At 45.2% G+C, this 15,952-nt stretch overlaps 1 protein-coding gene across 2 annotated transcripts in view; it reads left to right on the top strand.

Moving 5' to 3' along the window:
* Positions 1-6,249: 6,249 nt before the first annotated feature.
* ACTN4 (actinin alpha 4) overlaps positions 6,250-15,952 on the top strand; it is a 40,188-nt gene continuing 30,485 nt past the window's right edge. The window contains exon 1 of one of the 2 annotated variants that reach the window (XM_088477032.1): positions 6,250-6,565. In XM_088477032.1, the coding sequence (XP_088333158.1) occupies positions 6,425-6,565 (141 nt within the window). In that variant the 5' untranslated portion in view covers positions 6,250-6,424. The remainder of the gene's footprint in view (positions 6,566-15,952) is intronic. The other variant, XM_088477031.1, reaches the window with a different exon arrangement.

The raw sequence follows: 15,952 nt of genomic DNA on the forward strand, positions 1-15,952 counted from the left end.
GGTGACCACCCATGGCTTTAGCGAGCGGCCAGGTTGATGATCACGACCATCGGGGCTTGCGACGAGACCCTTGTGGCAGGGTCTCGTCGGCCGCAAGCCCCAGTGAGCTTTCGGCTCTATTAGAGCCGGAAGCTCACCACTGACATCACGAGTGATGTCAGTGAGGCCGCCCCCAAGCGGCAGGCGTTTGGCAAGCCACCCCCCGCCCCGCCTACAAAACGGTGCGAGCTGTCGATCACCATCGACAGCCACCCTTTTGTAGTAAGCCCTGGAGCGAAAGAATTTCTCTCTCGCTCCGGGACTTGCGCAAGCGCAGTGCGGCCACTGCATGTGTGCAGGGCCTCTATATCGACCCGCTTGCGAGCGGGTCTGAATGAGACCCAGAGCTTTATAGCAAGCTCTGTCCCTGCAAAAGATTTTTGATAAATGCCTGTGATATTGCCTGAAATGCGAATTCAGTCGGAAATATCACACTACAATCTGTATTCTAAATGCGGATTGTAGCATATAGAGCCCTATGAGACAGGTTCAGGCTCTTATATAACCTTGGGGGTGATATCGGTGTTCTAGGCCTTTTTAATGTTTTTCTCTTGTTCTTTTACCCAGCAGACATGTTTAATGCGCTTTACGGAGATCCACAGCAGAGATAGCACACTGACATATGGATAAAAGCAGGACGTCAGTGCAGTATATGTCAGTTCTTGGGATCAGATCGTACACTGGACTCTCAGGAGCACATGAACTGCAAAACCTCTTGGACTTATTAATATTGAATTATGAGATTTATACAGAAATTTTAATGTTTATGTGCTTTTATTATATCAGCAATAAAATATATACAAAACATGATATTGCCTGTAGTCTAGATACTGGTGGGTGATGTCACCAGCATGAAAGCTTTCATCACACAATAACCTCAGCAGCATTCTAGGGCCTGTTACAGTAACCTTCATACTTACCTATTTTGCAGGGCACTTTTCCGGGACCACTGGAGAGGACCTGCTGCTCTCATCTCCAGGTCGCGGGGGCCAAACTATAGCCGTAATTAGGCCACGCCCCTTTACAGGAAAACCCCACGACTCGTGAGTCTGTGATGTGGGGGGAGGCTAAATTACGTCAGTTTGCGTTGTTTAGCCCCGCCACTCCCTACAGACCCGCAAATTTCTCTGAAAATCTCCCCATCCTGCCCACTTCGCTAGGAATTGTGGGCCTCCCGCAACTCCCGGGAGAGTGGGCATGTAGGAGTAACCTTCATACTGGTAATGGGGAGCAAGTGATGATCTGCCGTCGTATAGTAGCTGCCTGGAGTAACTGGACATAATGTTGGATGAAGACCATGTAAATATATCAGTAGTAAGCTACTACCTCATGATGATTACATGTAAACATTTTGTATAGACAGCAAAAACAACAGTGACACCTGGATGCTGAAAACTATCCCAGAAGGATTTCCTGTGGACCTTGTAATCAGGAATTTTTTTTATTTTTTCTTTGCTTTTTAGTTCTTCATTTTAAAGTATTTGTGTTTAGATTATTCAACAAATGGACTTTCCTCCACAGCAGCGTTACTTCCCATGCAATGTGCAATAAATTACTTGAATTATTTTTCCATTTTATAAACAAAAAAACACTTACATTGTCCTTCACCAGAGAGCTGGATGCATCAAGCATAGCATTGCATGTGATGCATCCCGCCACTCTTAGGGCCCTATTAACTACAATCCGCATTTGAAATGAAGATTGTAGTGTGATATTTTCGCAGAGATTTATCAAACATCCCCTGCAGGGACAGAGCTGTTCGGAAAAAATAGTGCCGACCGGCTCACCATACCTCCCCCTCCTCCCGCGATCGCCCCCCCCCACACTTTCACTTACCTCCGGTCATCAGTGCTCGGTGATGTCCTGCAAGGCTCCTTCAGCTGGTCTCCCATCCTGCACTGTGACCCTGGTCAGCTGTTCTATGCAGCATCTGACCAGGGTCACAGTGCAGGAGCCGGGAGACCAGCTGACCGGAGCCCCGGGGAAGGATATCACCAGAATATCGATCAACCTGGATGCAGGTAAGTAGTTTTTTTTTTTCTTATCCAGTGATCAGCTTGTAGTCCGTTTAGAACTTATCATCCCTCCCCCGTGGTGTCACCCGATGTGGGGAAGGAGCGTGGCTGCCTTGTATGTAAGTGCCGGCTCCCTCGCAATGTCAGGAGCCGAGTGCTGCACTTAATACTACAGTGCAGCACTCAGCTCCTGTCACTGAGTGGGAGTCCCCACCTCAGTGTTACCCCTCGGCAGGTGACACCTGGGTGTGGCCCGCAGCCCCCTTGTAACACCACTTTCCATTATAACACATAATTACCCCCAATTCAAATTATGCCATACAGTAGGGTCCCTTAGTCACATCAACGTTACATCACACAGTAATGCCCCTTACACATTATGCCACACACACTAATGCACATACACTTGCAGCAGAGGCCGCCAGTGACTCACAGCTCAACTGGGCACATATACAGTAAATGCCCGTCCAGTTGTGATGTCAGTCAAGACACATCGGGCCGATGATTAGTAAGTGTGTATGCACTTACCAATTGTCAGATAGTAAGGCGGATCGGCCGTATTGCCGTACCGTTGTCCTAGTGTGTACCCAGCTTAAAAGGTAGTCTTAGAAAAAAACCTCAGGGGCTTGCTTACCAAACTGCAAAAGGCTCTTTTGCAGGAGAAAGCAGGTGCTATTCTCTGCACAGGTTGGGTATGAAATGCCAACGTCGGTAGCCTGACAGAGCAGTTAAGTCCCCTAATGCTACCCTTCTCCCCCATTTAACCATCCCTTAGGGGTGCCTAACCCTAAAACTCCCGGGGTGGTGCCTAACCCTAAGTCCCACCCGGGGGTGCCTAAACCTAACCTTCCCCAGTGGTGCCTAACCATAACCCCCCCTTCCCCTAGTCTAACCCTTCCTGGCGGGTGCCCAACCCTAAGTCTCCCTGGGGGTGCCTAAAGCTAATCCAACGGGCTAAGTGCTAACGACGGCCGGACTAACTTCCATTGGTCTGGCGTTCTTTGGAATTCCATCGCCGGGATTAAGAGAGGTGTCTGTATTTCAACGCCTATTTTAAGTCCCTTGTTGGGCTTCTGCTGTCAGGATATAAACCGGTGGCATTTAGTCCAACGGTTTATAAACTACATCCCGTCTGCACCTGTATTGTATGGTCCCTTTTATTCTGTCTGCATATATTGTGCCTACCCATTCATACTTATCCCCATTATGTCTTCTCTATCTTCCTTAAGACTGCCCTTAGTAAACATAAAAAGGTCACAGCAAAACCCCCATAATGCTACTGAAAATAATAAACCATGTACAGTGGCAAACATATTTTCTTCTTTCTGCTGATGTATACTTGGAGCGTATTGCAGCTCTTCTTGGACTAGGACACCTGGGAAGTTTACATATTTGGTATAGTGAGTGCATGGGCGTCGTAACCCCCTTAGGCAAAGGGACGACTCTCCCCCCACAATCATGGTGGAGACTGGGAGGTGACCTAAAGTCTTCGCAAAAAAAAACAAGATTTGCCATGGCCACGTTTCAGCACGCGCCTGCGATCTCTCTCACAGCACTGTGGCAACAGCTTTAGAAAGTTACAAGGGTGACTGCACCAGGGAAGAGCTGCCATGGGAGTCGATGTTTCGCCCAATGGTGTGCTGATGATGGGTAGATCGGATCCTCCAGCAGACTTTAGCTGGGTACACACTGATAGATCTATATCGCCCATTCGCTTGAATGGGCGATTTATCTATATTGCATCGCCGGGTGTGTACAGCGGATACGACGTCATTCACTGGCATATCCGTTCTGTGCAGCACAGCAGATGGCCAATATACAGTCAGGTGCATAAATATTGGGACATTGACAGAATTTTGATATTTTGGTCTCTATTCACCACCACAATGGCTTTCAAAATGAAACAAACAAGATGTGCTTTAACTGCAGACTTTCAGATTTAATTTGAGGGTAATTACACCCAAATCAGGTGAACGATGTAGGAATTACAACGGTTTCTATATGTGCCTCCCACTTTTTAAGGGGCCAAAAGTAATGGGACTATCAACTCAAAAGCTATTTCATGGACAGGTGTGGGCTATTCCCTCGTTATTTTATTATCAATTAAGCGGGTAAAAGGTCTGGAGTTCATTCTAGGTGTGACATTTGCATTTGGAATCAGTTGCTGTTGACTCAATATGAGATCCAAAGAGCTGTCACTATCAGTGAAGCAAGCCATCATTAGGCTGAAAAATCAAAACAAACCCATCAGAGAGATAGCAAAAACATTAGGTGTGGCCAAATCAACTGTTTGGAACATTCTTAAAAAGAAAGAACGCACCGGAGAGCTCAGCAACACCAAAAGACCCGGAAGACCACGGAAAACAACTGTGGTGGATGACAGAAGAATTATTTCCCTGCTGAAGAAAACCCTTTCACAACAGTTGGCCAAATCAAGAACACTCTCCAGGAGGTAGGTGTATATGTGTCAAAGTCAACATTCAAGAGAAGACTTCACAAGAGTGAATATAGAGGGTTCACCACAAGATGTAAACCATTGGTGAGCCACAAAAACAGGAAGACCAGATTAGAGTTTGCCAAACAACATCTAAAAAAGCCATTACAGTTCTGGAACCGCATCCTATGGACAGATGAGACAAAGATCAATTTGTACCAGAGTTATGGGAAGAGAAGAGTATGGAGAAGGAAAGGAACTGCTCATAATCCAAAACATACCACCTCATCAGTGAAGCAGGGTGGTGGTAGTGTCATGGCATGGGCATGTATGGCTGCCAATGGAACTGGTTCCTTTGTATTTATTGATGTGACTGCTGACAAAAGTAGCAGAATGAATTCTGAAGTGTTTCGGGCAATATTATATGCTCATATTCAGTCAAATGCTTCAGAACTCATTGGACAGCGCTTCAGAGTGCAGATGGACAATGACCCAAAGCATACTGCAAAAGCAACCAAAGAGTTTTTTAAGGCTAAAAAGTGGAATGTTATGCAATGGCCAAGTCAATCCCCTTACCTGAATCCGATTGAGCATGCATTTCACTTGATGAAGACAAAATTGAAGGGAAAATGCCCCAAGAACAAGCAGGAACTGAAGACATTTGCAGTGGAGGCCTGGCAGAGCATCACCAGGGATGAAACACAGCGTCTGGTGATGTCTATGCATTCCAGTTAGATTTAGGAGTTTAGTTTGTCCCATTACTTTTGGCCCCTTAAAAAGTGGGATGTACATATAGAAACCGTTGTACTTCCTACACCTTATTTAGATGTAATTACCCTCAAATTAAATCTGAAAGTCTGCAGTTATAGCACATCATGTTTGTTTCATTTCAAAGCCATTGTGGTGGTGAATAGAAGCCAAAATATGAAAATTCTGTCAATGTCCCAATATTTATGCATCTGACTGTATCTGTAATATATGTCTTCATCTGCTGGTCTGTACGGGCGACCTGCCAATTGCCCGTACACATGCTGCAGGACCTGACGGTATTTGGCAGCACAACTCGGCGAGCAAAATGCATTTGAGCTGTCAAACCCGACACATCGGGCAAATTGGTGTGTATATACTTACCTATCGGTAGATAGGTTGGCTGTTTGACCTATTGTGTACGCAGCCGACACCGGTCAGATATGCAAATTTGCTAAGTCTGTCACACGTTACTGCGCAACGGGGTTACACCGGCATTGACAATTTTCACACTTAAGAATCTGTGAGAAGTCACAGGCACCGTGCATAATCTTTGTACACCACTGAATACATCAAGCCCTCAGTCAGATATTTTATATATATATATATATACACACATATATATATATATATATATACATACACACATATACATATGGGTGGGAGCAGGGTGTGGCTCCTCAGCCCCACACACACATACACAGGGACACCTGGCAGCGTAGCAGCAGCAATAGATAAGAGCGGGAGAAGTAGCTCGGAGTCGTCACTCGTCAGCCGCTTTCGGCGCTCCCTCACTTTTATATGATTATACTCTGACATTGGGTGTGGCCGATGACGTCAGAGGGCGTGACAGGCGCCCGCCTCCTAGGCCGTTCTTTAAATTGCCGCTCAGTGAAGGGTGGGCGTGGCTTGAGCAGCTCTGTGGAAAGGCGGTTTTCCGAGCGGGAAACACCCTTTACCCTCTACCATTGGGCAGTTGTCTGGGTGGGCGTGCCCCCTCGCAGCAGCGCTTCCCATTGGCGGGCCGAGTTGAGGTGAGCGAGTACTGACGCTGTGGTGGTGCGGGACGTGCACGGCGCATGCGCACTCGGGCACTGATCGCAGGGAAGGAGAGACACCCGCCGCTCACACACCGGAGAGAACACGCAGCCGCATCACCCCCCCCGAGATCCGCACTCTCCGGTCCGCCATGGTGGACTATCACAATACTGGCGGCGGGGCTCCCAACAACAAGGGCGCCTACGGAGGAGACTCTGGATACATGGAGCAGGTTGATGAATGGGACCGGGACCTGCTGCTCGACCCGGCCTGGGAGAAACAGCAGCGCAAGGTGAGCACGTTCCTGCACCACTCTGTATATCACCTTGCAGTAGCACTGTAGATAGATATATCATGAGATGTATACCTACACTGTTCCTGTATCACCCTGCTGCACCTGGCTCCCTAGTATATGTAACACGAGATATATATTATATATACCCACAGTGTAGTCCTACATCACCCTGCTGCACCTGGCCACTAGTATATGTAACATGATATATGTTAGATATACCTACACTATTCCTTTATCACCCAGCTATATATATATATATATATATATATATATATATATATATATATATTTTGTTTCCCTATATTGCCCAGTCACACCTGACCTATTGTATAAGTATATGCCTATATTGTATCCCTATTTGGCCCTGTAGTAAGTGTATGTAATATATAATAGGCCAGGTGTAGCTGGGCAATTTAAGGATATGAGGTGTGTGTGTGTATTTATATATAATTTACAATGCAGCATATAGAGGTAAATACTGTACCATATAACCTATTCTGCACTACCTGACCTTGGATGAAACAACACACACACACTTATTGCATATGACATGTAACTGCCTGCAATATATAGCTATACTTGTAACTTGCACAGCATTTCCTTGGGGAATCAGCACATTATGTCATCACCCAATGCTTGGGCTATTTATACAATGTTACAGGATGGGGTAATGGGTAGCATTGCTGCTTCACAGCACTGAAATCTTGTGTTCAATTCCCACCATGGCCCTAACTGTGTGGAGTTTGTATATTCTCCCTGTGCTTGCGTGGGTCACCTTGGGGTACTCTGGTTTCCTCTCAAAATCCAAAAATATACTGGCATGTCAATTGGCTCCTGAAAAGAAAACCCTGTTTTGTGTGTGTACATGTGGTAGGGAATATAGATTGTAAGCTCCACTGGGGCAAGGGACTGATGTGAATGGCCAAAATATTCTCTCTAAAGATCTGTGGAATGTGTGTGCTCTATATATTTGTTTTGAAATGGCTTTTTGTATATGGAACCTACCTGTTATGTCACGTGGGCATGCCGGTAAAGTGTTATTCTGTGTTGTAGACCTATGGAACATTCCATATATGCCTCTCTAGTGATATACCATCTGTATAGATTCACGTTTAACTCTTAAAAAAGGTATTCACATGTAATAGTCAGCACATGACAGCATCGGCTGTAAACTCCTGTGTCTGAGTGTACTCTGTGCCTGTACAATGCAGTTTGCCCTCACACATTGTGGAGCCACCTGTGGGAAAGGGAGGAACCTGTAACTTATTACACAACACTTGCTTGTACCGGCTGGCAGATTTATACAGCAATCTACACTAATGTAGCCTGCTGAGACACTACACTCACGATGCACTGTCAATCTTATTGTGTATTGTGACTATAATACACAGTAACTCCTAGCTGATTGTGTTCCTAATAAATGAATGGCATGTGTATACACTTCTATAGAATGGTCTATGTTTGAAAAGTTACTATGTAGGCATTTATACACATGGACACTGGAACGTGAGGTGGACATACACAGGTGTTCGGTGACTTTGCAGGGTGTCTGAAGCTGCTGTAGGGTGTGGCAAGGGATCTGTGAAACATGGGCTGAGAGTTGTGCATATAAAGTCAGATATAACATGCAGCTGGGGGGTGGCTCCATATCCCAGAGTGGGCGTCGGTCACTGTCGCCAAACTGTCATGCTGTAAAAGGTAAGCCCATGCCCTATGCATACGTCCCTTAGCCTGGATTGTCAGTGCTTTGCAATCAGGGCAGGGCTGCGTAGAGAATTTTTATTATACTTGGGCATTAATATGGGTTTGGTAACATGTTCACTAAAGACATAACGCATTCTGTGTGTGTGTAACTATATAGATCTATATAAATCAAGCTTTATCCCATGGGTATATTTATAACACAGCACGATGGAAGTCTACATAAAATGGAAAATGACATTGCATGGAACAGTTTACACTTCTGTGGTGGACTCTTAAGTTGGAGCTCTGTGTGTATATATTGGATACAAGATAAATCCAAGTTATATAGACAAGACCACTTTTCTAAAAGTAGCTAGCTCTGCTAATGGATGGCAGTCTGCAATTGTATAGGTGAAGGAACATGTAGGATCTGTTCAGCTGAATAAATAGAACACTCTGTGTATTCTGCTTTTTTTTTTTCCTCCTCTACTCTCTTGAAAGGTTGTGAATAAGTCCTTTAAGATTCTGGCTTCTGTGGTTAGTCTGTGAGCTATTTGTGTAACATGCACAATTGTGTCCCTTTCTTGTGTATCTGTTATTTTTCTAAGCAGTGAAGAGTTTTTTTAGTGCCTCCAAACCTGGTTTGGGAGTTGTAAGTGAAACCAGTGACCTATTAACGAAGAGCCTGGAAATCTTTCATGTTTGTGCTTTAAAACCCCCCTGACTGGGCACAGTCTTCCTCCCATCTGAAAGGCCTCTTTATTGGGACTCTCCAAGTGCAGCACAGTTGCCTTTTTGTGGCAGACAATTATCACACATGAGAAGAGCACTTTGTCTTCACATGCTGACCGGACCTGCGGTGTTGCATTTTCTTCTCCTGTCCACATGGGCTAGCAATATGCAGGATTGTGACTACCAATGGCACTGGGATAAAGGCCTGAGATCACTGCCTGTTGGTGAAAGCTATTAACCCCCTCACAGTAGATGAGGCCTGCCGAGCTTAGCTTAGTATCATAGTATCCAGTTTATATAGAGGCAAGATGTCAGGGTAGCACATAATTTGTAGGAATAAAACATAGGTTCTGAATGGCACCTGGTCTCAGGTTGGCAGGTGTCGTCTATAATACTATGGGCTTGTACTTTTAACCTTCCAGTGCTTTAATCATTAACAAGTGTCAGCAAAGCCTGGTCAAGAGGGAATAGGTTAAGGAGTCTATATTTGTTAGGTTGTGCAAGCAGGAATAGTTTAACTCCAGGCTGACCAGACTATACACAGCACCATATAAAAACACTTAGGTTGGGCATTTGCTTTAAGGGTAAACGCACTGTCACATGACTGGCTTCTTCAATGCCTGTCACATGACCTAATTCACATGTATTTTCCATATTGTCACAGACATGAAATGATTTTTTGCTGCAAGATACAATTAAAGAAGGAGTTTTCAATTTTCGGACCAACGCTTTGTGATCGTGCCGTGGCGGAATCGCACGTTTTCTCTTGCACCCTGTAGAGGTGCGAGGGCAAACTTGTGATGTCTGTACTACAGTGAGTGCCTGATGTGTGCAGCTGGGAATCACTGAGGCACATCGTGCTGAACTGAGTCCCCCCTCCCCGTGTATTTTGTTTGTCTCCAGTAACCCGTTTAGCGTCTGCATCGGTTTGTGGTCTTGTCCTGTCAGAATCTCTCTACACTTCTGATAAACTTTGCATCTTTGTTTGACATTGGCCACTATTCTCCTTTTAGTAAATGGTTTCAGATAAGGCACCCAAGTTCTGGCTCTCCAGTCTGGGGTCAATGTGTATGTGCCCTCGGAACTTGCAGATTCATTTTTAAAAGGCCTCTCCTACCTGTATTTCAGTTAGGTAAATAGTTGGGGAGAGCTATATGGGGTGAGAACGTCCTCTGCCCTCCCTGTTAGCTTAACGTAAGGCGAGACAAATTCCTAAAATGCCATATTCCTTATATTGCCTGGGTCCTACAGCATTACGTAGTGGGCTGTTATAACATGACACCCAATCCAACCCAGAGCGAGGTGTCTGGTAGCCTGAAAGTAGAGCCAGCCAGAGAGTCTCTGCGCTCATAATGTCTCTTGTGTTTCGGCTCTTGGCCACTGTAAGAATGTGAACATCTGTGGAGCAGGCTGAGGTTTGTGCACCAGATGACATGTCCTCAGAGCAAGCTTGCAGCATGAGTGCCCTGTTACCCAGTATTGCTGCATTTCTCTTTAATCTCCTGCCCTCAAGAAGGTATACAGAGCAATATTGAATTTGCTGCTGCGAAAGTCCAAGTTATCCTGCGGTTTTAGTTGGTTTGTTCCCTCGGGTTGCTGGACAGGAATCTCAGCTATGCACTTTTTTTTTTTTAAACAGCCAAGCAGAAAATTTGTGCGCCCTTTGCTTGTTTTCCCAAACTTCAATAAACCAGATATACGAAGCGTGCCAGTAAAGATGCAGTTCCATTTTTTTACTGCTAGTTCCAAGCTCTGCTGCTTTATCACTATAATTAGCATTTCCCAGACTGAAGAGAAATAGAATAGAATCTCTGTAGCACCCTCTCCCTGCTCCCGCAAACCTGGCTTCTACCAGCTCTTTCCTTTTCGGGTTATTGCTGTGGGTGTAATATTTGTGTTTGCTCAAACTTGTGGCTGGGCTAGTGCCAGGCGGAGAAGCACAAGATGTATTTGGAGGCTGAATTGTGTTACTATAGCACAGGGTTAGAGCCGCAAGGATGCAGCGGGGGCTGCTCGAACGCCTGTTACTGGGAGGCTCCTGACTGCCATTCATCTTGGCATAAACAGTGGCTGCTAGTGAACAACCTTTTTGTTTTGGTTTTTTTGAGGTGGTTCTTGTGTATTAAATGAACCTAGTACAACTTACTGCTGCAAGAGCAGCTACAACGACCGTATACACTTCAGGGGCGGTACGCTAACTTTCAAAAGGTCCTCACATTACCCTTTATCTTAGTAACAAATGAAAACAATATTTACTGAAATAAAGGGACATCTTTCTGTAAAAGAATAGCAGGCATTTTACCCAGTGTTACAAATTATAACATACAATTGGCATGCAATGTGCTTGTCGACAAGCATTAAGGGAACCCCGAAAGGCAGGCGCTGGGATGTCGGTAAGTGTAAACGGCTACTTACAGAATTTTACACCCACAGCCTGTACAATTGTAAACCTGATGAATTATCATACTTACATTTGTACTGACGGTGCTTGTAAAGAGCTTAAAGTAGCATTTTACATGTGCCGGCATCCCAGACACTGCCTTCTGGGGCCCACAGAACGCTTGGCTTATGTATTGCCGGTTAGGTACGTGATCCTGGCGCTGATAATGGTGGCAGCGTAATCCTGACGGTGGAAATCCCGAAGCATGCATGTAAGTATTGAATAACATATCTGCTAATAAAGCAATGAGGAGCTGTGGGGGGGCAGTATGTGTAGGCTGAGAGAGCCATATGTGGACCTGGGGCCGCTTGTTCATCACTGATCTGTGGAATGTCTAAGGTGAGGGTATACAGACTTAAGGGCCTAATTTATGAACAAGTTTTATGGTGCTCCAGCCAATCCGCTCCCAATTGTCATTTTTCAAACAGATGACAGAAGCTGGTTGGCTGGAGCCCCATTATCATATGCAACAAGTCTTTTATCATTCGTTGTGTGTGATAAAACTCGTTCAGAGTTGAGGCCCTTGATAACTGGCTGCTTGCAAATGTTCCATAGCAGAATGAACCTGGTGTAGTGATCATTGCTGGATTTAACAGACTTCAGCAGTGTAAAGTTGGGTACATATCTGAGCGATAGTGCGACCCAGAGATGTGGCCATGCAATGTAACAATTTATCACATACACACTACACGATCTGCCATACGACATATCGTTACATGCTGCATATAACAGCACCCCATCGCCCGTGGCATCATTCAGCCTTATGCCCATCATCAGTTTATTCCATCAATATATTGTATAGTTTGAAGTCCACCAGACGATGTAGAGGAAGATTATATAAAACACACGGTTCTGACTGTGCATTTTGAAGGTAATTACTACATACCTCCCAACATGACCGTCTCCAGGAGGGACACAATGCTCTGGTCCTGGACTTCCCTGGTAAGAGGTGGGGCTGCAGCGCAGTTCAAAATTCAAATAGGGGAGCCACACCAACTGTCATTTCACACGCTGCCAAACACCACTGGCTGGGACTCACTGGCAGTTGGTGTGACTCCCCTATTTGAATTTTGGACTGTACTGCAGCCCCACCTCTGGTGCCTCCACCAATCATAAATTACCAGGGAAGTCCAGGACCAGAGCATTGTGTCCCTCCTGGAGAGGGTCATGTTGGGAGGTATGTTACTAGAAGAAATTTGTTTTTGATTACACCTGCATTATATTAGCAGGTAAGGTTGCGATGGAGCTAATTGAATTCCCAACTCCCCAGAGTTCCTTTTGCCAAACAGTGTTGCTGTAGATCAGGGGTGGGGAACCTTTTTTCTGCCAAGGGCCATTTTAAAATATATAACATTATTTGCGGGGCCTGCCCAGGCAACGCCCCCTTTCTGACATCACACAAGGGCGGGGTCACCATTGACTGTGATTACAGCACTGCCTGGAGCATCCTGAGGATGCTCTGGGGAGCTGTAAGGGCTGCAGTGTGACCATCTGAAGTTTCCTAGGGACGCTCCAGGCGGCACTGCTGCATTCTAGGCACCCTGCTAGCCAGATGAGGCTAGCAGAAAAAAGCTCTTGAGGGCCAGACCAAATGATTCCGAGGACCTTATATGGCCTGAGGTTCCCCATCCCTGCTGTAGATGATGCATCACATAATTGTGCATTTTATTTGTCCACTACATGATACTGCAAAGAGCACATACTAGGAGAAGTTTATTTCTACATTTTGCCGTATACCTACTTGGTTTCCAAACTCTTGATATAAGTATGTTAGGGGTGACTTATAAATTCCATTCTCAAGGCTTGCCAACTGGGCTGAATCATAAAATGCCTTATAAATCCGTGGCAGGTGTACCCATCCCTATCCAAAGTCTGCGCAGCCATTTGTGGGCTGAATCAGGAGTACTGAGCATGCAGCCAATCAATTTGCTAGAAGCAAATTATATCAATGAGACACGATGCGCTCTGTGCCTCAGTGGTTTCAGATTTTTGGGTTTTTTTGCTGCCTCAATGTTCTGCTGGCAACTGGTACACAAAGACCAGTAAGCCTAAAATGTGGCATGTTCTAGTTGCCCGGTTTGCAAAATACTTTGCGTAAGATATAGTGAGTGGCGTTCGGTGGGGGTTTTTGTTTTTCCCACCTGTGTCTCCCATCTACAAGTTTGTAATTCTGCCCTCAGAATTGCCCAATCACCGGTTGCTGATGGTGACTTCATTTGCAATCAAAGTAAAAGGGGCTCCTGTTTAAGATGTTGAGAGATCCTTCTTTTTTTTTTTAACAATAGACACGGGTGGTATTTAACATATTACATTGATTAGTGGTCAGCAGCGATGGGTGAGACCAGCTTATCCAGTCAGACCTGTTACGATGTAGCCTGTCTGCACCTAGTAATTATGAATTTCTTGGCGGTTTAAGCCCTCAGTGATAGCAGATTTCCATGTTTGGTAACCTCTGTTCCCTATAGTGTGTTTTTGTTATTCGGTGTCATAACAGCCCCCCTCTGATATGTCTGCCACTGCCAGGCAGCTGTTTTGTAAGAGGAAATGTAGAAACTGCCTAGATTCATTGTGCTGACATTGTCCCTGGTTGCTGTGTATGAGTGTTGTATGTAAAAGTTTCTGCAGTTCTGGAAAGGCCATAAAATGAGCTTAATCCCTTCAGAAGCGTGGGGGGCAGGGTGAGTGGCTCGCCAGCCCGAGGCTTGGTATACAGTCAGACCTTGCCAGTGTAACCAGTGCATCACAGCTATACTTTCCAGGGTGTGGCGAGTGGGGGAGTTAATCCAATGACTGTGGCCCGGCAGAGCCTTCTACATTCAAGTGACACTCTGTATCCTGTCCTCTTGTACTCAGTATATTGCGATTTTCTCTGAATGTGTAAAACCTTCAGACGTGAGTCAGTATTAGTCCCTATTTATTTATAGCCGAGGGGTGGGGAGACACTCGTGTAACTCTATTATGATGTAATGATGCCGGGCCGGCCTGCAATATTTATAGGGGAGCTATGCCTTCTGTTTTTGTGGGCCATAAAACATGCTCTGCTTTAATGTCTGTATACAGAAACTTTTTATAAACTGTAAATGTACGCCGCGCCCCTCCCTGAGTCCTCTAGACGTTTTCAGCTTTCATGAACTGTACCTGGATGACAGTTTGTAGCCTTAATAGTTTCTTAATTATGCTTTTCTCTGACACATGGCTTAATATGTCAGCTTTCTGTAAAAGATAATGGGAATGTATTGATCTCTCTATTAACGCCTTACTTGTTTACTACTGTATACATTCTACGCGCGGTCATTCATTATACTTTGTGCTAGCCACTATACCACCACTCTTGCAGTATCGCCTTTGCTTGCATTTTAGGCTAGCTGTATATGTAGGCATACCATACTATCCCTTTAACCAGGACACTCATGAATTACACAGGTTTTGTGGCTAATTAAAACCAGGTGAAATGCAGGTTTGAAGTCAGCCAGCCACAGAACCTGTGTAACTTGTAGGCGGTGATTCAATTCGGTGGGAGTTGAATACCAGTGGGAAGTTGGTCCCGGAGCTATTCAATTCAGCGCGCTGTTAGGTCGACTAAATGATTTTCTTCTCGCACCCTCCTGAGAGTGAGAGGATAAAACCGACTAAAGTGCCAGCTGCGGGCTGGCTGTCCTGCTCAAGCCCCGCAGCTGGAACTTTAGTCGGAAAATGACGATTCTCACGACTAGACTCCTAGGTTTTAGTTGCGAGAACTGGCATTCTTGTAAGTGCCGGACTAAACGGCGTGCTGAATTAAATGGCTCCGGCACAAACTTCCCGGCTCTATTCCACTCCTGGTGAATTGAATCGCCCCCTTAGTATGGTAAGCCTAAGTATAAAAGTGGTGTATTCCCTGTAAACACAGCTTTAGCAGCTAGCTCAGGTGTATTCATCAGCTCAAATGTTTTTTTATACATTAGTGCTAATAGTTACTTTCCTCTTGGGTTTATTTGTAATTGAACCCTTGTAAAAAAAAAAACACTTTAAGCAACTGATGGAACGTCATTTACCAATGGGTGATAAATGTGTAATTTGCTCAGCTTTATAATACTTAGAGGGGAATTCAATTGTTTTATGCGGCGCGCTAATTAGTGGGCGCTCGACGGATCAATCCAATTGGTTTATTTTTTTGTTTGAGTGAGAATGCCACAGATGCACATACATCTGCTCGCCGCCTCCTGAGGTGGCGAGCAGATATGTGCAAAAAGTCCAATGTTTGCCCTAACCAGGACTTTAGACCAGGTTTAGCCGCTTTACGTGGCTGAACCTGGTCTAATTGCGTGCGACAAACTCGATAATCGATGGGTGCACAAAAATAATCGAATTGCTCTGATGGGCACCCATTAGTTATCGCGGCACTAAAAATTTAATCTCTTCCCTCATATTCTCTTCCCTATTTGAGAAGTCCGGATAGTCAGTTACTCAGAATGGCATATCTGGCCGCCAGTGGGCAAAAGTGAACATGATGTGGGTGTTCGGGGTTGTGTTTTTTTTTCGTTCTTTCT

This window comes from Taudactylus pleione, unplaced genomic scaffold (assembly GCF_031769625.1).
Source record: "Taudactylus pleione unplaced genomic scaffold, aTauple2 ptg000199l, whole genome shotgun sequence".
Lineage (NCBI taxonomy): Eukaryota > Metazoa > Chordata > Amphibia > Anura > Myobatrachidae > Taudactylus > Taudactylus pleione.